This window comes from Phalacrocorax aristotelis, chromosome 3 (genome assembly GCF_949628215.1).
Source record: "Phalacrocorax aristotelis chromosome 3, bGulAri2.1, whole genome shotgun sequence".
Classification (NCBI taxonomy): Eukaryota; Metazoa; Chordata; class Aves; order Suliformes; family Phalacrocoracidae; genus Phalacrocorax; species Phalacrocorax aristotelis.
In genome coordinates, this window is record NC_134278.1 from 81646175 (window position 1) to 81673070 (window position 26896).

The 26896-nt window shown below is 39.7% G+C and overlaps 1 protein-coding gene across 4 annotated transcripts in view; it reads right to left on the minus strand.

The window, feature by feature from the left end:
- The window catches only part of XPO1 (exportin 1), a 39102-nt gene extending 12485 nt beyond the window's left edge, over positions 1–26617 (minus strand). Inside the window, exons 1-13 of one of the 4 annotated variants that reach the window (XM_075088188.1) lie at positions 26481–26617; positions 26022–26078; positions 22178–22309; positions 18356–18457; positions 14400–14472; positions 6384–6445; positions 6262–6306; positions 5992–6173; positions 5474–5522; positions 5276–5395; positions 5046–5174; positions 3340–3498; positions 440–637 (exon numbers count right to left, since the gene is read on the minus strand). In XM_075088188.1, coding sequence (XP_074944289.1) covers positions 440–637; positions 3340–3498; positions 5046–5174; positions 5276–5395; positions 5474–5522; positions 5992–6173; positions 6262–6306; positions 6384–6445; positions 14400–14472; positions 18356–18457; positions 22178–22303 — 1245 coding nt within the window. In that variant the 5' untranslated portion in view covers positions 22304–22309; positions 26022–26078; positions 26481–26617. Of the gene's footprint in view, positions 1–439; positions 638–3339; positions 3499–5045; positions 5175–5275; positions 5396–5473; positions 5523–5991; positions 6174–6261; positions 6307–6383; positions 6446–14399; positions 14473–17091; positions 17156–18355; positions 18458–22177; positions 22310–25310; positions 25545–26021; positions 26079–26480 lie in introns of those variants that run through there. The other 3 variants (XM_075088187.1, XM_075088189.1, XM_075088191.1) reach the window with 3 other exon arrangements.
- Between the last annotated feature and the right edge of the window lie 279 nt (positions 26618–26896).

Sequence of the window (26896 nt, forward strand, 5' to 3'; positions counted from 1 at the left end):
TTATACTTTCCAGAGTTTCAAAATATGTATGCAATGTCAGGGATCTTATAATGACCACTTTTTCTATACACGCATAATTTTTCCTCCAGCTGTAACACTCCAGCCTGTTAAAGCCTGTTTAAAGAAACAGTTCCCTTTTTTGGGGTTTGGGTCCTGCCCCGTCCCACCCCCCCTACCCCCACCCCACCCCCCACCCCACAAAAAAGGTACTTATGAATGTAAGACTGAACAAGTCTGAAGCACCGTATTAATACTACTGTCATCTACTGCTGTCATCTTAAAGTGTTTTTGCAATTGTAGCACATTAAATAACTAGAGTTCAATCAATTACCAACTACTCAAAGCCAGAAAAGTTTTCTTATGTCACCCCTTACATTAACAAAAATCTCTAAATTTAGGAACAGTATCTATATCTTTACAGTACTTAAGTATGGATTACCTTGGACAATACAGGCAAATAAAGTTGTCTCCTTGGAGGAACATCAAAGTGTTGACTTCCCGAAAGCAATGGAGAAGCAGATGTCGAAAACGGACTTTCCCTGTAGAGCTCAGCAGCTAAATGGTTCCAATATTCCAGACAAATCTTGAAAATTTCAGTTTCTTCAACTTCTGATACCAATAACATATAATGAAGAGCCTGGAAAAGTGTAGTTTAAAACATCAGATTACTATTTCTGCAGATTAAACAACACTGCTTCAAGTTCAGTTATCCAAGTGCTGATAAAATGCCAAATTAACGTGAAAGTTAGGATCAAGAGGCATTAATATTGCAATGACACTACTTACAAGCCAGACTTCTGACTGGCAGAGCAACTCAAATACAAAGCACCCTGTCAATAATTGTTCTCTTCAAAGTGTGTATCAATTCTTAAATCTAAAGTAGCCTGAAGACATCTTACAAAACATGCTGTAGCCAAATAAGCCTGTTTGTAAATTGTCGAACTCACAGCCTCTGGAGCTTCTGCAAGGCAAATGCCTTGTTTTAGAGCCTCAAAAAGCCGTCAACAGCTAGTTTCGATGACTGCTATTCTCAAGACTATTACTGCTACTTTGTTCTGAATCCTTGTACCCCAAAGAAGTGAAGGCAACCAAAGCCATACTGTTCACTGCGATGCTTTCCACAGAAGCCATCTACCAGAACATTCTCCACTGAGAAGAGAAGGCCACTGATGCAATTCTGACAGACCGAGTTACCAACCACAGAAATTAGAACTACATAGCCAAACATTTGCCTAGCTTATTTTTCAGTCCCCTGGTGAAAGATATCAAAGCCACAGCCCACCAGGGAACAGAATGAAACAATGAAGTCTGAAGACATTTTCATAGCTTAGTACTAGAGCAACACATAGCATTTTAGATGGTGAAGACCTGATTCAGCATCTGTATCTACAATGTCAAAAGAGGGATTCAAAACAACCATATATTAGTATTGTACACATTGATTTTTCTTCGTAATTTAGCTTGCACCAACATATGTAGTTTCCTTCACTAGCCTATAGAGCTCCAATGAACTGGTGGAACAATTCCAGAAGATCTGCTACATCCAAAGTGCAAGAAGAAACAGGTTAGAATGACAGAGCTTTTTAAAGTAGCTGTGTAACTAGGTTCTATTACACTGGAACTTACAGAAGTGAAACGTGCTACCTTTTTAGGCCAGGCTAAGAACTTTGTTCAACATTTCATCATCCTATACAAGACAAAGTTGTTCAGAATTGACTTTTGTAAATGTCTGTTTTAAAGAATAACTTAACATAGTTATGGCGGACAAGAGAGGAGGCTAATACCTAAAAACTGCACTCCAAATTAACACACAATTGCACAGGACGTGCAACAGCTTCAGCCATTTACACAGGTCTTCTTAATAAAGCCCCAGCAAAGGTAGAAACTTGAGCTGTGCTCCCCCAATCCACAGTTATTGTGAAATCTTACCGCTTGCAAGTTCAGGAATTATTTGGGAACTGTTGATAGTTTAAAATAAAAAAGTCATACTCCTCTTAGTCCATCTTTTAAATGAACGATAATTTGATATTGCAACAAACTATACACTTTTTTTTTTTAAGAGGGCTACCTCCAGAAGAAATGGAAAACAGACTAGAATTCAGATGAACATGTTAGATTACAGCCAATCCACCTCCAAGATGTACTTCCCCCTCCCAATGGAACCCCGTCTCTAGGTTTAAACTGCAGTATTGTTCTTCTACCTCTGTCTCAGGGCAGTTCCTCTCCATACCAGCACAGGGCTTGGTTCTGGGCACAGGAAGTGGTGCTTCAAGGGGCTACAGAGTCAGTTTCATCCCCTTGGAGCTCAGCAGTGGGAGGGAGCTAGCAAAAAAGTCACCACAGGACAGCTCACTCTCAGCAAAGTTTTTATTCACAGTTTAAAAAAAAACAACACAACTGAAACCCCCTAATTTTGTGATCTAGCCCCACTACAGTATGGGGTAGTATCTTGACTGTTTAGTAGTTCCCTAGAATTTAAGCCTTTCCAATGATTCATTCTTAGCTGAATAATTTCCAAAGATCTCAGTTTTTACAGTGAAGTTGCACTTGACTATCAAAACTGAAAAGAGTGCAGCAGTCTCCAAGAAAAGAAGGGAACAAACGGACAGGAAGGACAACTGTAAATCTTATTCTCAGCAACTGCTGTAAAGATAGCTGATAATTGAGGCCTGTAAATCTTCCTCCAAGACCAGCAGCAATCAAGCATGCATAGTCATTTGGTAGAGCTCTACCATTAAGCATTACTGGCATACATAGGCTTCATTACATAGAAAGAGAGTATCATCCTTGGGAATTTTATTTAAAGCCTTTCAGTTAAACTTTGGGAAATGGAAAATTAGGTCAGAAGCTACAGCAGGATGGAAGCATACACTGTACCCTAGAAACCAGTTTCGGATGCCAAATAAAAACATAACTGAGCTGCCTCGCACAGACTGAAGAAGATCATAGCAACACCTTCTCTACACAAGAGTTAAACACGAAGTATGGTATGTAAAGACCCATGGAAAAAGAATATATAAATTTATTTTAAAGCAGTATTTAACACTAAGGAAAAAAAATTGGAAGAGGGTGAGACAGAGGCATATGGTCTTCAGAGATTGTGTTATGGTAGGATCACTGAAAAAGACTGCCACTGAAGCATACTAGGAAACAAACATTTTGAAGGTTTGGGTTTGTTTTTTTATTAATTATGTGCCTTACTATGTGAAGCAAATAGCAACTTTGTTTTCCTCTTACCCACTATAAGTACAATGAACTAGAAGTTGTATTACTACCACAACCTTTGAGTGTGAGAACACGCTTGCTACATTTTGAAACCAAATAAACGGAGCAACTTACCTCCATTAACGTTTCCCTCAGATTCAATCTTTTTTCTATAAGTTGACCGTGTTCCTTGAGGAACGTGCAGAGAAACAAACTGAGATTCTGAATGAAGTTCTGTTCATCATCTTTTCCATTTGAGTATGCAAGTCTGATATTGGTATTTAAAGGAAGCATCTAATAAAAAGAATACAGACATAAGAGTTTCCCATTTTGTACAGAAGGAGAACTACAGTGTACCAACAAATATTTTGCTCTCTTGGAAAAAAAGTCCTGCTTTTCACAGCATCCCTTCTTCACAGAGCTTTCTTACAAAACAAGTCTTACAGCTCCTTCATTTCATGCTTGATCCCAAGATGGACAGCAAGGCAAAAATACACACAGATACAAAAGTTCTGATGAACTAAACCTTTTTCCATCCCTGGTAAAAGCAGCTGTAAACAAGGAAAGTATCTACTCTATCACAGACATTTCCAATTGGCATAGGACAGAGATGTTCCAAAAATGTGTTTGTTACCTGTCCGTAGCAACGTTAAGCTTCAAAACATTACATCATCATGATGTTAAAACAACATGAAAGACCTCCACCATAATATTTAGAAATTAGCAAGGAATACTCCTAAGGATACTGGAACATGTTTTTCAGTTATCTTGTATGGATCTCTGGCACCTCATAAGAGATGCATTGGTTTTTAAATGCTATCATTATAAAAATAAAACTTTTTCAACATTGTCATCAGGTAGTGAACTACATTAACTTTAAAGCCAACGCTATTAAAGTATAGAACACAGAGAACAACTTTTACTGCTGCCAACTTTTGCGTGGTTTTGATTTTTCTCCAACTTCATTTTACAAAATTTAAGGGAGAGTCAAATATTTGCTATAAATGCAACAGTTTGCATCAAATTTATAGGCAACAGTTACTCTAAAAACCTGCAGGTTGCAGAACATACCAAATACCCAACTTCGCATTCAACTGGTTTTTTGAGGAAAACCTTAGTCCAGATCTACTGGCATTTAGAATCAAGAGCATCACCTATAAAAACTGAGGAAATCACATTCAGCTGGCTAACATGCAAAATAACTTTGGTGTGTGCAAAAACTGCCTTTAAATTTAACTATAGCTAAATAAAAATCCTACAGTTCCACTTGAAGCCAGGGGAGGAACAGGGATATTAGGAGACGAGTGCCTGTTCTAAATAACCTCCAAGATGGACCAAACAGAGAAAAAGAATTGTCAAAAAAAGCCTTGCAACTGTTAACTCTAGGTGCAAATACAGTGAGGAAAGCTACAAACTCAAGTATCTGAATCTGAACTGCTCAGAGGGGAATCAAATTATATAAATCTGAAGCATGGCTTTATATGACAAATGTCTCTATCAGTTTCAAAAAAATCAAATCGCAACCTGCAGAAGTCTTGGTCTTACAAGTCACACAGTACACACTTTGCATCTTTCTCAACTTTCCCCACCAGACAGCCCAAGTGCTCAAAAAGCCTCTTAAATTAATCAAAACAAATTCAATGCAGTAGAAATACAGCTGTGATCTGGAGTCAGAAAAGTATACTTGACATCTTCTGATCAAGTCACAAATACTACAGAAGATGATGATTTGTCTTATCAGGAGCTCTATACCGAATATAAATTTGTGAACTGAACTAGCTTCTACAGAAATAGATCCACGAAATGAAACAGTCAAGAGACAGATATATTAAAAACATTACCTGTTTTAACTGCATCATGGTCAATGTAAAGAGTGTTACAAACTGTTCTTCATACTGGCTTACACTGACACCTGCAATCTCTGTGAGGCACTTCAAAGAGACATTTCGAAACATGGGAACATTTAAGAACTATTGAGAGAAGAAAAAAACCCAAGAAGTATTACAAGACTGTTGTACACTAAGCTTTTTTCCAACTTTTATTTAAGAGCCGTCAATTTTTGCACAAGTACCTTGTATATTAGTGTGCTGATTAACTTGGTCTCAAATATGTATCCCAGAGGAATCCAGTTCAGAAATCGTAGCAAAGTTTCCAAAGTTGCATGAACTAAGGGAGCATTTTGGGAGTTTTCCTGTAAACGACCGTTAGTGTCTATGATATTGTTAGGCACAATGGGGGCCATTTTTAAAAAATATCATTAAAGACTTACCATCACAAACTGACACAGTTGAAATATCTGAGAGAATTCATTGCACATGCTGTAAAAAAAATTAAGCAAAATTAAGTATTTCCACATTCCATATGCAATCCTATTTACTTTAATCAAAATGTCTATAGTCACAGAACAGGTTCTGAAGACATATGTTCATGGAGGTATTCACAAGCCACCTGGCTTTTACCACTTTTCATGGTAATAATACATATTTTGAAGTAGTTTGAAGACTGTGCCTGCAAATTCTGGCTTGGAAATAGAAGCAATGTTGAATGTTCTGTTAAAAGGGCAGGAAGCATCAGTCAACAGATGCTACTTGCAACAAGGTAGAAATCTGAGTGTACAAGTTTAGTATCACCTAACAGTATATTGCTTTAAAGAAAAATCAGTAACCCACTCAAGTCTCAGAAATCAGACAAGCTGTAGGTGTTCACTCAAAAGCTCAACACGAGCAACTACTTAGCAGCAAGCACAAAGTCTACCCTCTTTATTAAGATTTAAATTTGTACACTTGCCTGTCTTTCAAATGCTTAGCTTTTACTTGAGTAATCTGGCCACTGGAAAAATCAAACACTTCTTCACTCAACAGTTTAAGGATCACCATATTATTCTGACAAAGGCTTTCACTAGTCCTGCTTGCTCCCACAATATCACTTATAAAAGTTGGCCAGTGCTTTGGCCATTCCTGTTTCAGTATCTGAAAAGTGAAGCAACAATATGTTAGATACATAGGCAGAGCCAAACACTTTAAAACAAGATCTAAAAATTTATGTGCTCTAGCTTACCTGGACAAGAATCATATTCAGTTTCCCAATATACACTTTCTCTTTCTGGAGAAGAGAAAAGAAGAGTCAGGTTATGCATACTATTCCCCTCCCTCTTCCTCCCCTGAAAAGAATTCACTTACTTCTACACAGGTTGGATCAGATGAGGTCTTGATAATTAGGCCGACAACATATTTTTTAATACCTGCAGAAGAGTTAGGAATTTACTTTTAACTATGCCAGATATCACAAACGTAGTAAAAAATATTTTTTAATTCAGATTCTTCACATTTTTTAAAAGAAACACCTCTAAGAAACATACATGCATGTGTCAGGCGAGCATCCCTCTTGACTTGTGTGCTATATGGGAAAAAATCCACCTTTGTATCAATTCTGCAAGAGGATATTTCAGATGTACAAAATTGCTTTACACTTAATCTATTTCAATAAAACAAAAGGAAAACAGACTAAGGATTAGAGCACACTTGTAGCAATTTGCATCAGATCAATCTATCAGCTTCCTAAAGGCTGCAAGAAATTATGAGAAACCCTGCATTGGTAGCACTGCACAACACTATTGGGCTGAAGATGGAAAGATGGCATCCGGCACTGTCCAGATCCTGACATATATGTGATCGGCACTTTAAAATGCTGCTGTACAGCCCTCAGTGAAATGTATTTGTACCCGCTATGCATTTTCAGATCATACCCAACAACTCCAAAGTTGGCAGCTACAGTCTTACCACTTCAGCCAAATGTTTACAAAGACAGGACAAAATACAAACAAGAGAGTCCTATTTTCTTTGACTAATGCTTTATTAATAAAAAGTGAACTCTGAAAATAGAGCTTTCTAAGCATGACTCCAGTTTTAATGCCAAGTTAGCCAGAATCGCACAGAAGGCTTCCATACATCATCACTACATGCAGAAGTTCAGAGATGCTCCAATTTACTGAGGTGAGCTATTTTAAACACAGGAATTCCTATACACAGCACTTAGAAGTGAAACACAATGTCAGAATTTGGTGAAGTTTTCCCTGTGCAATCTTGCTAGAACAAAACTTAAAGGTTTATTCACCAATACAGTACAACGCACTTGGATTTGGACTACTGTGCTTTTCTGGCACACATGGATGCTGCGGATGAGAACACTCTTCAGGAGTTCTGGTTTATTGCTTTTGCTTTGTGTTTAAATTACTCTGTCAACCTGGGGCACAGACTGTATTTAGATCACTCATTTTGTTGTGTTTCTTCTACAAATGTTTTTAAATTACTTCAGAGTTTTCAGCTCCACCACAAAACAAAAATCCCCAACCCACTGTACCGAGCTATACTACCTGAAGTTTCTTTTGCCTCCTAATCCTCAGCTCCCTCTCCACCATTAACCTATCAATTACTGAAGACATGGAAACAATGGCTTCCCAAGTGACTTTCCATCACAATAAATGTATCTAAAACCATTCTGTACAAAAACATCTCACTTCAAGAAAAGGCACACACAGAGGATCTGGAGTCATGAACCAGAAGAGCATTACTGATAGTTCTACTACAAACAGCTTTGGCACATTTGAAGATTTTAGGAAAAGTTGTCACTGCCAAGAAGAATGTCTTAAGCTTGAAATATTTCTAAGACTTCACCAGATTTTGTCACACTTTTGCACTTCAGGCCTGAGCAACAGGATTAAAAGAAGCAATTTGGTAACAGCATTGTGAAATCTAGAAAAACTAGCTCTAGATTTTGAGCCACTAGATACATAGTAGACAGGAGCTGTTCTACAGGTAGTTCCATACTATTCATCATTATCAGCTGGGATCAATGTGCACTACTCCAGAAGAATGGCCATTAACAAAATAAATATCACTGGGTAAGAGTTATTACCAAGCACTAGCATTAGCCTGAGATCCTAGGCATGCCCTAGTATTTTAAAGCTAAAAACACACACTTCGCTGAATCATTACAGTAATTCACACATGATATACTAAAGCCCCCAAAATAGTATGGAAATACGTTTGCGGTGCCAGAAACTAAACTACTGTAGCTGTCTGCCAAATTACTAAGGGAAGCCTACTGTTGCAAGTGTTCGCATTTCAAAAAGGAATTCGAAAGTGAGTATTGTTAGACTTGCAACTCCAAAGCTGCATATTTTCCATCTTGCTGCATCAGTATTACTATGCTGTTTAGTTACAACTGGAATGCTGTCACCATCGATCTAGCCTTGAGATCAGCAGATGAAAACAGTTGCTTGGGTCCAAAGCTTCTCCATTAAAAAAAAAATATGGTGACCACAGAACAAAAAGGCAACCTAAAAAGTTTACTAGTTTTCTCTGGTCATGCTGCACGTCTCTAAGATCTTCCATCCAGTGAACAAAGTCATATTCTTAATCCCTTAAAAGCAACAGCTATCCAGTTCTCTAATGCTTTTTTTTTTTGCTTAAATGACATTTTCTTTTTTTTTTTTTTAAACTTAAGTATTGTGGTTTCTGCTCCATATTTAGAAGCTCATTTCTTTAGAAATCTACTGGGAAGATAATGCTCAGTAGAACAAAGATATTTCAACTTTATACTCTGACAAAAATCAACACACAGGCTAGTTACCATTTTTCATCAGAGCATGTCCAAGAAACTGTTTCAAGGGTAGTAGTCCAATCAATTCGCCAAAATCAGTGTGTTTTGACAACTTAAAAGGAAGCGTTATTTTAAGGAGGCAGGCACAGGACACACACAAGCCACACAATCTCTGCCTAGAATATCTCCTTCCATTACAGAAGCAGCTGAATAAGCCTTGAAGATGGCAACAACGCAACTGCCAAGGTCAGACCCTTCACTGAGCCAAACAGGAAGAGACAGACATTCCTGGAAAACAGACCTTCCAATAAAACAAGAAAGGAAAAAAAAAAAAACCACCAAAACCACCCACAATACTCAGGACACACATAACATTCTTCAAGGACATTACATTCCTTGACATTACAACCATGCTGGTCTCATGACAACCTGTGACCAAAGGGAGCAAATTCCGTTTTCCATTCCAAAACTTTAATTGCCACAGCACTGGCAGCCCCAGCACCCACTCAAAAACTTGTTCAGAGGCTGAACTAGTAAAAAAACAGTTACCAAAAACATTCAATAGTTTTTAAGAACTGTTTTGAAATTATCATCTACCAGCTTAGCTCCGATTCGGTTCACTAAAGGGCCAGAGAAGTACCAGTGCTGGCTCGAAGTCATCAAAAAGTACACAGGTAAGGAACACCTTTATCCACAGCAGTTTAGTAGATCAGCCTAGTTGCAACCTCAAACTATGTTCTAATTATCTGAAAGGCTGGACATCACCACTGTCAGAAGGTCTGGACTAGCGCCACTGTTAGCATCTTCTGGTAAGTACAAAAAGTACTTTTGCACAAACTACCAAAAAAGGAGGATAACAGAGAAAGGATATTAATTCAAAGCCTTTTAGAAAGTTTCTGGATGAACATTAGGTATTTTAGTCATTACACAAAAGTGGCTCTTATGCGAAAGATGCAAGCATACAGTAAAACTGAAATACTTTCTGGAAGGAAAGCGTTTTCACAGGTGATGCAATGCAATGGTTAGAGCAGGATTGGGACAGTGAGGAACATCACATTATCCAACATTAGTAAATTCTGCAGTCTAAACTTGAAAAGCATGAAATAGCCTACAGTTTAATCTCTGGATGTACTTTTAGAAGCGATTACATCTCATGTGAGCTGCGTAACCTGAGCTCAGAGGAGTTCCTATCGTGACCCAATACATGTTACAATGAACGCACACAGCCAGCGAGTGCACACCTGTAGACAAACCCGATTCTTGTACTGAAGACATACAAGCACATCCTTGTATGCTGTTACAGAGCACAAACATTTAACAAGTGTTCAAAATTATCCTAACTGGTGCTGCAGATGCAAGTTTACACTGGTTAAAAATTGACAAATACTCCGCTTATATTAAGGAATAAGAGGCATAAGGGAAGTAGGTAGACAGTGTAATTTGCAAATTAACGTAATTTTGCAGCCAAAATTAGAATTTAAAATCCTAAAGCTGAGTGGTCCCCTCCAGGGATGTTTCTATGCATACACACTTACACTGAACTGTTTAAGTACTCCCAAAATGTGGTCAAAATACCATCTTATTTTTAGTCTGAAGAAACAATGCTTTCCCATATTGCCCCACAAACCTTTCCCCATCGGTGGTGAACCTGATCAATCAATTACTTATTTGCTTTTCAGCAGGAAAAAAGCTAATTTACAAGAACTCTTAAAAAGGCCATGGAGCTTGTCTTACACACACAGAAGTGCCACGTAGCTCGTTCCCCCTTCATTCCACATAGAATCAAATAACACCTCCATGAAGCAGGCCAGAAATTTCCATTAAAGTATCTAATCACTCTGGGGAGGGGGGACGACACCAAACCAAAACTTTTCTACAGCAGCTTCCACTACCTCAGAAGCTTTATACTTAACTCCAGGCTCTTCCCATGAGCCACTAAACTGCATCTTTCTGAACACTTCACTTTTTCCCCCTCTCATTTTGAAATGAGAGAAGTTGTACAAGCAATTCAGGTTTCATAATGAAGTAGTGCTTATCCATTCCAACTGAAAACACTCCAGACAAGCTCGCTCTGTTCACAGGAACATAATTTCATTTCACATTGCAGGATTAATGAAACGTATCACTGAACTGGAAGACCAAGAAGCCTTTATTTCTAGGCAGGTTTTTACACTGTAAGAGAAGATACTATTGAGACCATAGCACTTTAATGAAATTACATCCTTTATAAGCATTATTAAACAATCGAGACTACAAAGCATCAGAGTTTAAAGCAATTTAATATTACCTCAATAAGCTGATAATTTTGACTTGAGAATGATAGTGCAATACTCTGGAAATAAGCCAAGTTCACCACTGCCTGGGATGTTCTGGAATACGCCACCCACCTTTCACTAAAACAGTCTCAGGAAGATTTGAATGAAAACCACATCACATCATTTGTATACATGTTAGGAGCAATCCAAAGCATTCTCCTGAAGATGAAATACATTATAAAGAGCAAGTCTAACACATTGCTATGGTCTACTGCAAAACGTGTCTGAAGGCTGAACACACAGGCCAGGCAGCTCATTTAACTGAATTTTACCCATTCCATGTTCCACTTTTGTCTAGATAACCAGGTCAGCAATTGGTTCAAACTGCTAAGTCCAAAAGCAAACAAAAAAATCTAAGAAAAAAAATCAAGAGTAATCACAAATACTTTAGAAGTGTAAACTGTTTTGCCCAATTCGTGTTTTAGAATTATGGAAAGATACAGATGAACTTTCCAAAAGTGTTTACAAACCTCAACCCCCAAAAATCAATGATACCTAAGGAACAACTAAAAAAAAAAATATTTTCTTACAAGTTAAAAGTCACCAGGGCCTGAAGAGCTCAAGACTAAAAGCTATTTTAAAAGAAAAGCAAACTTAAGAATTGAGTTTCAAGTCCAAAGAACACATATGAAGAAAACATTTTCCTACTTGCATTTGGAATTCCAGGCTGGAAGCTAAAACCTCCCAGCATTCAGAGAGAAATGATAACGAAACCCTGCTAACTTCAAGGCCCAACAAGTCATTCTGACATACAACTTGAGGTACAGGGAGGGGGGAACTCCCACACAAAAAAGGGGACAGTTCAGGCCCTCTGTAATTAATGACATGGCTTTATTTCTCCAAGAATTTTCAGCCAGGTTCTTTCAAAAACTAATTCACTGACACCTCAATTCAGGTCTGCTTTTAACCTCAACTCTTAAGCACTGCGACTGCTACAAAGGTAAAACAGTATCTTCTCATAAATGGATTTAGTTTCATCTTAACCAAAAGTAAGATTTGTCAGCTGTACTTACTACACAAATCAAATTAGACATGTGAAGTTTTATAAAGTAAGATATAAGGTAAAATTAACTGATTTATTACCTGCATGAATTGCTTTGTTACTAAGCATTACTTTGTTAATGAGTTTCGGTTTCCTGCACCCATATTTTACTTGTTACATTTCAAACGGGAAAATCCTGTCAACTAAAGGAATGACTGGAGTCAGGATCAAGGAAACCTCAATTCCACCAGTCATCTTATCTCCCAGATGATCAAACCATCTGAATGAGCTCTGGAGCAGTTCTTTTTTACCAGCCAGTACCATCAGCCAGAAAAAAAATTAACCACCACCACAGACCAGATGAAACTGGATTAGAGATGAAACATTGATTCTCCCTCATACACCACCGAGGCCAAGATGGATCAAATAACTCAGTATGCCAAGTAATGTAGAGGAGAAACCAGACAAATAAAAGCCAACTAACTCAATTCCCCTAAAATCTGAGGACAAAAGTCAACTTCACAATTTTAGTTTGGCTCTGTGAAAGTGAAAATATTTTAAAAGGTTGAACTAAGAGACACACATTTGCTAAGATGAAGGATTTCTCTCCTCTGGAGTCTTCAGAAGTACAGAAGTCAGGAAAAATAAGAATAGAGCACTTAAAGTTGATTGCACAACTACAGACAGTAACTTTATTTCACATTGTAATGTATTGAGCTAGTTATTCCATCTTGTAAGATGACAGAACCCAAACAGTACTACCACACCTGCAAACAGCGAAGTAACAAAAATCTAAAACACCAACCCAAATATGTCAGTTCCACAATTCATTTAAACCATGCATCCAGTATTATCTTGGCATATCAAGAATAGGTGCGATAACATGACCCACAGCACAGCCAGCACCCTCGTGCTACCACCACTATTTCTCATCTATTCAGTGCATTAAGAGCATATCTTTCGAAGACTTATAAATACTGCGTTACATTCTATATTTGGCACATGCTCAGTTCCCAACTATCAAGTAAATCTACCTCTGTGACATCTCCTATTCTACTACATCTCCAGCAGGCAGTAGTAAGCTGAGTAACTGCTTCAAACTACTGACTCCTTACCTTCTTCCTGCTCTGCTACCTCAGCCAGAAGCTTTAAAGCTTAAATCACATGCTCACAGTCAGGAATGTAACAAGATATGAGTAAGCTGAAATACTGCAATTATTAAAAGCACGCAGAAGGTGCTCCCTTAGTTCCTCAGAAGGGCATAGTTGTGTTTGAGCCTTAGTTGAAGCCGCTCCCTAGAAGCCTGCAAGTCTGTTCCCCACATCAGAATGAATGTGAAATCTTACTTCCACTTTCAGGAAGAGCTACCCTTTATCTGTCAACCTATAGTTGGAAGGAGTGAGAGGAAGGTGAGAAGATTAAGAATCACAAAAAGAGGGAAATCTCCCTCTACACATTTGTTTTCATTGACAGTTACAATTGCGTTTTAATCAATATTGTTGCAGACTAAGCACTGGCAGTAAAAATTCAAAGCACATCTTGGCATTGTTGTTAAAAGTTCACAACAGAATACAGAAATATGGAATAAATTTAATGAGTTCCAAGACCAGCTTTTAGTAAAAAGCCAACTACAGAATGGTGACAACAGTCAAAGTCAAGAATTTAAAGTAGTTGTACTTAATAATTATGACCGCTTACAATTTCAAGAGAGCCATAAATCTACATATGCTACCGGAAGGACCACGGAGTCTACCAGAAAAGTGACAGCATACTGGTGGGGCTGCATACATAGCCCACACAAGCTGAAGAGAGCCTCCTGTGCCAAGAACAGGGAATTGAAGCCTCTACCTCAAAGCCACGAGCTAACTTCAGAACCCTGCCTAGGGTTAGACCTCTTCAGCAAAGTCTGGCCTATTAAGTCAGTGCAAACTGAAGTGATGACATTTCAAAACTGTCAGTCACACCTTTTACCTTCCCATGACATCTACAGAATTTCAGGTGCTCACCATCCCACTGAGACCATTACAATGAAAGAGAAAGACACAGACTAGAATTATACAATCATTAAGGTTGGAAAAGACCTTTAAGATCATTGAGTCCAACTGTTAACCTAGCACTGCCAAGTCCACCACAAAACCACAACCCTAAGACACAGTTTCATCCAGAAATTCACAGATGGTCTTAATACACGACAAGAAGTTACTAGCCCAATTGTATTTGAAGCTGAAAATTACTTAGGAACTGAGTCTAAATCTCAGTTAATAACCAACTTCAGAGGAGAAGACAAAAATCCCTACCTTCACACTGGTTCCTTGGAAGAATTTTCCATCTTGTTTTTATCACATTTTCCAAGATTTGCAGTCCATAATACTGAAATTGGAGAAGAACAAAATGTGAGTACATTACTGTAAGACTAACTAACTTTCAGGACTCTCATTCAATCAGACATTCACACTTAACATCTAAGACTTCAAGATTATTACACTGAATTTTATTAAATAAATATATGCCTATTCACCCATTTACTGAGGTTTCATGCATTTTTTTTTTTTGTTTTATTCTTCACTATGCTAAGTCCTGCTGTTTGATCATGCTCACACCAGGAGGGGGGCAGGGGGAGGAAATAATAATAATGAAAAGCTCTCTGGCAAGCAATTTTGGCTATCTGGAGAAGAGAAAGTAGCAGCCAGATATGAATTTGCATCATAAATGACTGCCCATATCTTCAAGTATTAACACAACCAGGCTCCTAAAATATTTAGCAGCTTGGATGGTCTCAAGCTTCCTATCGTTCCTCTAAGAGCTGGAAAAAAAAATTTGTCTTAGCATCACACGTCCTGACACTGGCACTTTCTAAAGAAAGTATTTCCCAAACTTCACTGGTGTGTTACTTTAGGAACAGCAAGACAACCCACAGGTTTATTTAGTTTCAATACCCACCCCAATATGGCAGCTATTTCTACTATTTAAAGATGAACTTTTGTGCTCAGTCAAAGAAAAATAAAAATGTGAATAAGCTCTTGGAAATCATTTTACCTTTCAGGAATTCCTTCCTATGTTCTTAACCAAAACCGTTACGTTTGCAAAGTAATTGGTAAGGCCAGTCCCTCTGCCCATTTGTCCCTACTGCCAACTCACAGTAATAGGGAAAGAAGTTTGTGATGATACCACTGAAGAACTTTAATATGTAAAACCCCATTAGCATGAATAGACAGGAGAGAAAAGGGGACAAGGAGGCTTGCATTTACTTTATCTGCAGTGGATTAGGAAGAAAAAAAAAAAAACCACACCACATCAATGCCTGAAAGGTAAACTCAAGCTGTCACAGTTAAAAGTTTGGCTGAGAATAAGAGTTCCTCTTTAAAATGGTTAGTTATTATACAAAGTAGGATCATTAGTATTTCAACCAAAGGGATCATATGAACTTCAGTTTAATTAAAAACACAATGTAGACTGTCCCAAACTACATTGTATTAAAATATCTTTTTTGCTGTTCTCATCTTAGCATAACCTACATCCCTTTGCTTCTCTATCTGATCCAAGTTCCCACGAGCTTCACGTGTACATCCTGCATTTGCAAAACATTCTGTCACCTTCCAAAATCTTGGGTACCAAGAAAAACACTGCATTAACAGAAAGTTGGCAGGGTATTTTTTTCTTCATAGTCAGCAGCAGAAGTTTATCAACTAGATTTAATCTGTAAATTTATTTCCTTAACATAAAAGCTAAATGAAATCAAGTCAATGCTCATATAGGAAGAAAATGTATTAAAATGTTCCTTAGCAAAATGCTTCACTTCACAGCAAGTAATTTCAGCCACTGCTATAGATTTACAGACACCACCTGCACCTGATCGAGGCTCACAATACAAAACATCCTTACGAAAGCTTTTAACAACATTGAAAGTATGAACATTGACATCAGACAGTGCTAACTTTCCTGAAGCAGATCTAAACTCTAGTTAAATTTCCAGATTCTACAGGAACACGTATTAATAGCCCTTTCAGGTAACAACTAACCAAATATGTTTTTCTTACAAAGTTTTTTTGACAAGTCAACTTATTTGGCTTTCAAGACCAGACTTGCAAGTCTAGTTTCATTTTACTAAAGCACTAGATAACAACACACATGAAAATCCTGACATAAAAAGACTAAGAAGAGGTCTGTCCTTAGTTTGTTTCCCCACTTAGGATCTCCTGAGTCAAAGAAAAGGACAGACACCTCTAGCAATTTGCCACACCTATCCCTCATTATCTGCTCAAATATCTAATTCAGATTCATACACCTTAAACTGTGAAGAAGTTCCAGCTGTTTAGGTTTCTACTCAGCCTTTCATACATATGTGACTTCAATTCTGCCCTCTCCTAGTGTCTTGTTCATCTCTTCTCAGTACTAGTAATATTCATTTTTCCTAACACTCGCACGTGAAATGAAATGGCAGCAGTAATAAGACTACTCTATACAACCTTCACCTACACATCTTTCTTGCCATACCATGTTTGAAAGGCTTCATCAGCCTGCCTGAACACTTCACAAGGGGCTTTCTGGGTTTTCTTATTTTGTTTTTAAGCTTCATTTGATTTGACAGTTGTCATTTTTGGTATTTCCCTGATAATGAAATACACCAAGCTCAAAAGAAAGTCATTGACACCAATTACAAGTTTTGCCACCTGAACTATCAGAAGCGTACTTTTTACCCAACTCTTCCAACAGTGCACGCAAACACGTTTAAACTGCACATGAAACAGAAGTCTTTCAAAAGTCATTTGCTTATTTCTAATTGTCTAACAGCAATTCACTGGTCAGTTATGAAGATGAGGGACAGGTAACAGCGAAGACTGAAAAAAGTATGAAATGATCCCTATGGTAGAAATTTCTATGGTACCCTTATTACTTATTCTATGCACCGAATCCCTTTCCCTCCCACCTCCCAAGAAACAAAAACAATTGATGAACAGAATTCAGTTAAAGGGAATCAAAAGGGTAGACCTTGTGGAGGCCTGCCGTCAAAGCCTAGCTGTGTCAGTTGCACAGGAAGACACCCCTTTTCTTCCTATTACAAGCAATCAACATAATGGAACATTATGATTAATATCAGGTAGTGTTAACAGCTTTAATTAAAGAAAAAATATGATTGCATAAAAGCCAAATGTCATAGTGCATAAATTTAGCACCAAATCATTTGCAATTTATGTAAATTGAAGAATTCTTTACCTGTTGCTTTCTTTCTGTTCCTCTAATCATCTCATTTCTCACAAGACAAATTTGAGTTTTTAAAAATACTGTTGATAAATCAACTTAAACATTAGTAATGTCTGTCAGTACAAAAAGCAAAGTTTACCAGGCAAGCAAACAGGCAAACACTGTTACTTAAAGGTTAGCACTTTGAGGAAGTTCTTTAAACTCTTTTCCCCTAAACTTCAGAGAGCAATGAAAAAAATTGAACCATTTCATGAATACCGCCTGATTTCAGAAACCATCCAAACACGATCATTTTTCTGTTCGAACACAGTGTGTATCAAGCAGAAAAACATACATGTCAATTATTTGAGATAATAATCATCAACAGTAAAAACACATTTCAATCAACTTTTCAGATCAAACCTCAGAAGCCTTAGGTAAAGCACTTAAAAATGTAGAAAAAACTGAATGCTGCCCCTTTTAGTCTCTACCATGATAGGGGGATTAAAACAGCAGTACAAAGCAAACGTGTTCTGCATCTTACTGAAGACTAATCTCGTACTATGAGGTTTGGGGTGCCTAACTCACATTGATTGCTCAAAATCTTGGCCTAATGAAGTTTCTATTTTGTCCTTAATACACCTAGGGACAAATTCTCTCCTCAGTTACATGCATGTGGCTCTCATTATGATCAAAAACAGCCAAGCACTTACCCAAGGACAAAATGTTACTCTAGGAGACTTTTCATTACTCAGATGTATACAGACACGCGCCAATCTTTGGAACTGGCATTATGCTTGTATGTGGCTTGAAAAAAAACCCTGTATTTCCAATTTAGCTCTTCCTTTTTTTTTTTTAAAGAAAAAAAGGAGAAAGAAACTTTTCAATGTAAAAGGAGGTTTAAATATTTTGCCCATCTACAGTTCTTGTTTAAAGCCAACTTTGGGAACAAGACAATTTAAAAAATGTGGTTTGAATCAAGAAAGTCTATGGCTAAAAATTAGATACCTTCCTCAAAGTTTATGAATGGAAGAAAGAGAAAAACCAAATAAATAAAAGTTAATTTGCTTACTTTGGTATTCATGTTCTGAGAGAACTCCAAAATAGTGTCAACTCTTGTCCACGCATCAGGATGTTCTTTTAAGTGAGTCAAGACTTCCTGTGCCATTCTTTGCTGAAAGCAAGTTTGATTGAAAAAGTATTAGTATTAAATTAATAAAGAAATTATACACTGTCAGTGAAGACAATATGTAACACGTCTCTAAATCACTTATCTGAGTTAGGCAGAACTGACTTAGGAGCAACAGGTCCCTTAAGCCTCCTGCTGTGTGACAGTTAAAGTTTATTAACAACCAAACTCCAAAAACACTTTGATGCAAGACAGTAATTTACTTCCACTCCTTCACATTGAATGATTCATCTAGACCAGCAGCAAATGGGTGAGAACAGCACATGTTATAGAGAAAACATGCTAGGGAATGAATTTTCTCCTATTCAAGAAAGTCATCTAGATAAAGTTTTATTCAAGGGCACCCAAACTTTGTAGTTCTACTGGAAGCATTCATATAGAATGCCAGCTTAAAGCTTTGTGCTGCAAAGCTGTTGATGTAGGAACTGTTGACTCTGTTTTTAAGAACCACAGAGCAGGGCATCAAAGGTCTCCAATCCCTGCTTCCGAGGAATATCTTGATCTATCTAATAGCTTACAACACAGCAATAAAAACTGATTGGGGGGGAGGAAGGGAGTTGGTCATGCTAATGGTTTGTTCTTCCTTGGGACTGACACTACCAATTGTTGTACTAGGCATTATGGTTTCAGTAACTTGCAAAACCTCGTGTGAAGCAATTACACACTGAAATAGCTGAATTAATTTTACCTGTCCTTTTCAAAAGCCTGGATGTCCATAAGCATTTTTTTAGGGAGCCAAATTATGTTAGCTTGGAAAGCCTGGTTAGTTTGGAAAATGATGCTTCCAAAAATGCAGCACACTGACAAATCCTGCTGCAAATTATATCACCTACAAGTTATCTGACGCTGCCTTACCAACAAGATGAACGTTTTACATCACAAATAACAGGACTTAGTTCATTCTTTCACTACACTGTAGAGCCAATTCAATGAAATTACAATGCAGTTGAAGCTTTATTTTAGATTAACTTCAGCAGTTAGAACTCACTACAGCTATGCAGAATTCTAGTCTGCTACAAGAACGTACTTCATGAGCTAACCACCAACTACTATAAGAAAACTTGTGTTTTCTTTAAGACAAAAACCCCATCAAGGCCCATATAACGGAGAAACAGACAAATTGGTATGTGACTTAGCAAATTAAAATTCAAAGCTACAATAAAGAAGAGCAAGGATGTCTAAAACATCTGTATAATACTGGCATCCCTACTTAATATAATTGAGGATAGTGGAGCAACTCCCAATCTGATACTGACTTTGACTAGCAAGTAAGTCCCTGTAGATTTGATAAGGAGAAGTACCACACAAATACTCCTTTAAAGTCGAAAAGCAGTACAACTATATTCTCAAAGTATGATGTCAGAGCTTAAAAAAACACAGCACTTTTGATGCAGTTTAGTGTAAGAGGGAAAGAATAGCTCTATCACTTCCAGGTTCAACCTGGGTGTGTTTTTATACTGGCCTCCTCAATGCTTCTAATACTGGCAACATATCACAGGATCAAAATTCAACACCAAGAAAATACAGATGCTTGATATCCTTCTCCCAAGCACTGAAAAGTTTGCTCTCATACCCACTAACCTCTTTTCTGAGCATTAATTGCTGTAGTTTAATAAAAAGAGTATAAATTTAAGAGTCATGCTTAATCAAGATCGAAGCCTCACTGTGCTGTTGCTACCAAAAAGAAAATCTGTTAGCAAATAATCCTTCTGGACATGTGAAAGTCTGAACAGATCCATGGAATTAAGGGTCTGGGATGAGTCCAGGTAAACATCTAGGAGTTGTCTGAAATCTCCTTAGTTGTGTGGTGCACTGGGTGGAGTTGGGGGCATTCATTCTTTTCAGAGAAGTATACAAAAAAAAGCTAAGAACAGAAAAAAGTGTCAAAGTCTAGGACAGAAAAGAGCTTCTTTCTTGCTTAATATAGATCAGCAGAAAAACAGTTTTGCAAGCAGACATAAGCATTAAGCAGGAGGAGGAGACAGGTGAATCTGAAAGGAAGTTCAGCATCCAGGTTGCATTCTAAACCTTTTCTACCCTAACATTACCTCATCTATTCCAGGCAAACCATCATTAATCTCCCAATTTTAATATTTAGTTTCCTCAACTTCTACTATTCCTGTCACCCTTTAAGACCTGATTTGAGCTGTCAGGCTCCACACAGAAGCGTTTTTTTTCCTGCAGGAACTTTTGAACTCTTTGGAAGAGTTAAGAGCTCACAGACTACTCACTGAAACACGTCTCCACCTTTGGACATACTAAAATAGCAAACGAAATTTTCATTAAAGTGACACGTATTAGTACAAGTATTTAAAACAGGTTTATTATATAATTCACTTTTGCTAGCCAAGCACCACCTCTCAAATTTTTGCATCTTATTGTATTCATTTTCTAAATACCAGAGACTATACCCAGCTGTTTTAAGTGAAGCCACTTCTCACAATACAATAACAATAGCTATTTGATCATTGTACTTAGTGATAATCCTCTATTCTCCTTATAAACCTTCCCAACTTTTAAAACTCCATTCAAACGAAAAATACTACAAGCACCACCTATCTTGTAAGGCAGTACAGTAAACAAACATATCACTTACAAAACAAGCACTCCGAAGTCCATACTTTTAAGGCAAAAGCTACAAGCAGATTTCTGTCAGATAATCACTGAAATAACTACAGCTAGTAACTATTTCAATTTAGGAAACTCAAAATGCAAATATTTCAAAAAACCACCAAGGTATTTCAGAAGCTGCAGGAATTCACATCAGTAAGCCTTACAAAAGCTTTTTTTTAAGAGGCACATAAAACAAGTATAAGCAAGAATATTATTTATTCTAACAGCTGGAAGGAATAGAAAAGCATCAGCTACTTTGTCTCTTTTCAATTCACTACTTATTGTTGTGCAAGAATATCTTAGTAAGAGATGCCTGACACTGAAACTCCCAATTTGTTAAGCATGAACAATTAAAATTTGCCAGAAAAGGAACTATGCCAACACCCTTGTAGCAATACTTGCTTTCAACATTTAAGTCTTATTTCCAAAGCAGTTCAAGAAATGGATAAAAGCAATACAGAATTCACTTTCAAGACAATATATGCAAACACACAAACGAACATATTCCCCCAATTTAAACTTAAGACTTCACAATCCGCACTAAGTCCACAGAAAAGAGCACAAGAATAACCTGTGCAGACAACCGGGGGGGGGGGGGGGGGGGGGTGAGGGGGTGGAACTAGACACAAGAAAGAACAAATTCTTAAATATGTGACATGCTTCTTCTAAGTACAAACCAGTGATAACATCATTAAGATTTCTCTTTCAAACACAGTCCTTCAGTGAAGCCAACATTATATTTATGGCTCCACAATCCTGTCCAGGATAATAAGTAACAGGTAACTTGGACATTCCTGAAGAACTAAGCCAGAGAAGGTGAGCTGCAAGCAGAATTGCCCTTAGCAAATTCTACTCACTCATACCTTTCAAGAGCAGAAGACATGCTAGAAACACACTCAAGTGTCATTTCAATGTTCATTAGAGGAAGCCTGCCTTTAAACCAGGGCACATGAATTCCCAGTGATATTCCAGTTATTAGCAGTGTAAATTCACTAATATTACTGATTCTCATTGAAGTGACTTGATTTTGCTCTACTGATTTGTTATAATGTTAAACACAGTCAATAAACATAGGTTCTAAGTCCACATTACCTGCGCGCCTTCTCCATGGTACAAGCAGTTCACCACATTGTCCAAGAGATTGATATCCAGTTTCTGGTTAAAATCCAGCAGCTGACGAGCTGCATGGTCTGCTAACATTGTCATAATTGCTGGCATAGATTACTGCAAAACAAATTTTAAAAATTGATCAATTAATACAAAATTATTATTAGATATAGCTGTAAAGCAAGTGCTTCAACTTAAGCATCTTATTTGAGTGAGATGAGCCATGTTAGCAGCACTAGATAGCACTGAATACAACACCCCTTCCATTGCTGAGCATGTAGCAGAACAAACTCTGAAAAATTCACACATCACCCCCCCAACTAAATTCTCAGGGTTTTCAGCAGGTATAACACGTAACAGTCTGACTAGTCAATGGGCTGTATTATCAGCAAGCTAAAACTTATTTCAAAGCAGGTATCAACCCCTACTAGTCCCTCAACACGTGCGAGCCACAAAGTTTGCTGGTAGAAACACCTAGTGTCATTACAACCAAAATCCATACTAGTCATCTCAGTCGAATTTTGAGATTCTGACGCCAACACGCACATTTAGAATATCAGTTCTAGAAGCTTTTAAACAACTGGTTATGGAAGTGAAATGTGATCTACATGCACAGTAAGAAATTAGCCAGAGGGCATTTTTTCAAATACTTGGGGGAAAAAACCTTACAAGTTAACTACATACAAGTAAAAAATTACCACCGAAAATAAGGAAGTTGACTGAAGGCATGTTGAGAGGATGAAGTAAGGGGACTGTTAGGTCAGCAGGTTACACTGTGTACCATGTTAGATCACTTCTAACTGAAATGGAATTCTACTGGAGGCTTCAGGTCCCATAAAACCAGCAACACATGCATTGACTCTTTCTCCCAGATAGAGCAGCCTCGGTATCATGCAAAGGAAGTTAGGTGGGATCCGTGTGATTTTAAGTGTGTATGTAAGATGCTTACCAGCCAGAGATTGGTACAAGATAATGGCAATCACGTGAAGCAAGAAAATAAGCCAGGAACCACAGAATTGAGGATGGTAAATTATACTCTAACCTTTTCACACCACCACCACCACCACCCCCCGCCGTGTTGGAAGCACCTGGTCAAGTTTATTGCCCTCTTCTCACAGTCACTGACTGGCAACTGTAACACATTCCTTCCCTTTCCTATAGGCAGCTCCTCTGCCATTCACTGTCCTTTTCAGAATCTCCCATAAAGCTCCAATTTTCGTACAAAACTGCTCGTTTGAGAAATAGCCAAAAATCGGGAAACGGCAAGATCACTCAAGAAGTTATACCAGAGCTATCTGTATACTAAGATACAACCTGAAACTCTTCCAGAAACACCCCCAAATACACCCAGCCAACCCATTCTTTAACGACTAAACAAGAAGTCAGAGCTGCTCTTACTAAGTAACTTCGTGCCTAAGAATGAATTTGTTTTATGCCTTACATATTTTAAGTCACACTCAAAAGTAAAGAGCAAGACAAACCTGTGCCTCAACCCAAGTAATTACTAATTAAGTGAAAGTCTACAGTAGCAAACAGACAAGGAAAATATTGTTTAGAAATGCATATTTGCAAGTAGTGTCAAGCAATTTCGTTTACTTCTGGATAGAAGGATATTAACTTCAAAAAAAGCAACTATTTTAATTGTATTTTGAAGTTGGAAAGCCTCGTTTAGTTAGCATTACTACATTAAGGTAATCAACCCTCCTCAACATCCAGTCAGCCTTTTCACAGCTTCAACCTGGAAAAACAGAAGGAAACAAACACCAAGTAGAAACCAAAATAAATTAAAACTAACACTCCACATCTGTCCTTCCCCCACACCCCCCAACTCCTAAAGTTCTAAAAATAGCCATGTTAAGTATGGAAGCAAGAAACAAAACAGCAAGGAAGGCCCATTTCATTCTTTTAACACAGAGCACTTGAAAATGTCATCTGGCAGAGGGGCAGCAAGCAGCACTACTAGAAGGAAATTGCACCAATTAATTCACTCTTCAGCTTAGAGCAGTTAATACTGCCACCAGACACGCGTGCTTTCAGGCACACCCCTTTCTGTTCACATCTGGCCTCCAAGGCTGAACCATGAGCTGGGAAAGGGCTTTCAAACTATAATAAACATCAGAAATCAGTCGGTTCCTCAGGTAGGACCATTCATTTCAGATTTCAGCCTCTTTCGGTGGTTTTTACACAGCCCGAAGAGCACAACCGAGGAGCCACGTGACCACGAGAAGTTATTAAGCCACATGGAAGCAGAAAGGAAATGTTCTGAATAGGGCCCTTTGCCACTCCCAGCATTATCTGCAAAATGACCTACCTACTCACAAACTGAAATGCAGAAATGGCGGCTTTGTGGTCAATACCAACTGCAATCAACTCCATTTCCTACTCTTAACAATGTGCCCACGCAAATCTTATAATCCTGGATTTACTATACTCCTATACTCTCTTCCCTGTCGTGCCTGAAACAGGTTTAAAACCCAGGTTCAAGAGCCACCGCTAATCAATTCTTCAACACTGCCAATAAATGGGGAAACAGAAACAAGAAAAAGTTTAAAAAAAATTCTTAACTACGACATAGTAAGAATCTGACATCTACCGAAGGTCAAAAGAACTGCATTTATAGCACTGTTTACATAGTTATCCCAACTCTCAATGACCCTGGACCTTTAAGTTTAACCCAACAGTTAGCTTATGATATACCCAATTCATTTAAGCGCGTAGCACGCAGGAAAAAAGCATACACTGTGAATACTCGACCTTTCTTACTATTACAGTGAACCTTAGAGCACCTTCAACCCTGCTACCTAAAGCTTATTGAGGACAGCGATTAAAAAAAATACGCTAAATCCTAGGAGAGTCACTCTGCCCCACTCCTGAGCATGCAATTCCGCTACCAAACGCCAAGTGAATTCCCGCCCCAGCTACTCTCTTCCAACGAACCGGTCGCATCGCTTGTAGATTCCTCCAGCTGCATGATACGAAGCGGAGCACACCACAAACGCGTTCGCGTTGTACTTCGCGCACCAGCAAGGCCAAAACGATTCCCTCCCTCGCTACTTCACACACGTGTGCCCGGGGACGAGATTCAATAGCACGGCTTTCCCCGAAGATACACACACACCTCGCAACGTTCATTTTCATCCACGGCCGCGCCCGAAATAACTCACACCCAACCCACGGCAGGGGGGTCCTTTCCCCTGCTCCCACCGCAACGCCGCACTGCTTCCCCCCCCCCGGCTCACGGAGGGGGGTAAGGGGAAGAAGGGGTGAGCGGGGTTTTAGAGAAGGGGGGCGGTGGGGCGGGCCGGGGCCCTGCGGCGGGCCGCCGGCGGCGGCGCAGCCCCTCCCTCCCCTCCATTCCCTCCCTCCCTGCGCTCTATACAGGGCCCCCACGTGATGCAGGCGGACGTTTCAATACTGCTGCACAGACACACACAAAAAAAATATTTCTGGAAACTTCCACTCCTAATAATTTACAGATTATGTCCTTACTTTTACCCCTACCTGATCCCAACACCCCCACGGCCCCCCCTCCATAGCTCCGGCCCTGCGCCCCTCCCGGCCGCCTTCCCCGCGGCGGACTCCGCGCTCCTGCTGGCCGCTGGGCCCGGCTTAAGATGCCCGTACCCCAAAACCCCTCATTTTAACATTCCCCCGCAATGGTTTCTCCTCAGAGCGCATTACATGCCTCTCCTTCCCCAGCCAAGACTTCGCCCCCTTGCACATACACTCCGCACAAGCACGGACGTACCCCTCCCACACCTCCCCATGCCCCCCACCGCCTTACTCATCGCGATACCCCCCACTCCCCGCAGCCTCAGCGCTTACTTACCTAAGGTGTTTCTTACAGCCTCTTCCTTCAAAAAGTAGGGGTGGGTAAGCGAAGTTTCTAACCACACGCCGAAAAAAAAATTAAAATAAACACCACAAAAAAATAACCCTCCAAAGAAGAAAAAAAAAAAAAAAAGCCGAATAAGAGGGGAGGGGGGAAGAGGAGCGCAAGCCCTCCCTGCCGGGTCGGTATTCCCGGCGCCGCTCCTCCCCGCGCTACCCCCCAGCAGCGTGCCCCGGCCTGACTGAGCTCGGCGCCCCGCAGAAGCCCGCGGCCCCCCGGGCGAGCACTGCCCTCGGCGCAGAGCTCCGCGTCTCCCCCTCACAGCACGGCCGCCCGCCGCCGAGGAGACCGGCTGCCCTCCGCTCGCTGTGAGGAGGGGATGGGGGGCGGGGGGAGAAGATGGTCGGTGCGGGGCTCCGGAGACCGCCGGCAGGGGAGGGCAAGGGGAACTTCTACCTTCCTCGTGGCCCTGGCTGCGGCTGGCGGGGCCGCGGCTCGCTCTCTCCCGCGTCGCTGGCTGCCCAGGCCCCGGGCCGTGCGGCTGGGTGTCCGGCTACTCCCCTCGCTGCCGCCCTCCCCACCGCCGCCGCCGCTCAGTTCGCCCCCATTCCCACCCCCCCTACTGCCTCCCGCTAAACTTCGCCCCTTCAGCCGCGCCAGCAGTCCCCCCTGCGGGCTCCCCCTACGAGCGGGTCACGGGCAGGGCGGCGGAGGCAGCGATGGTAGCAGGGACTGAGCGCGGCGCCTCTCCCCCCCCGCCTAATGCCACAGACTCGGAACCGGCTCAAACCGGTTCAGACTGGGAGATTCCATCTCGGTTTAGTTTTCAGCCCATGGCGCCGCGGAGCGTTTGGAAACCTCGGGCCTCCGCC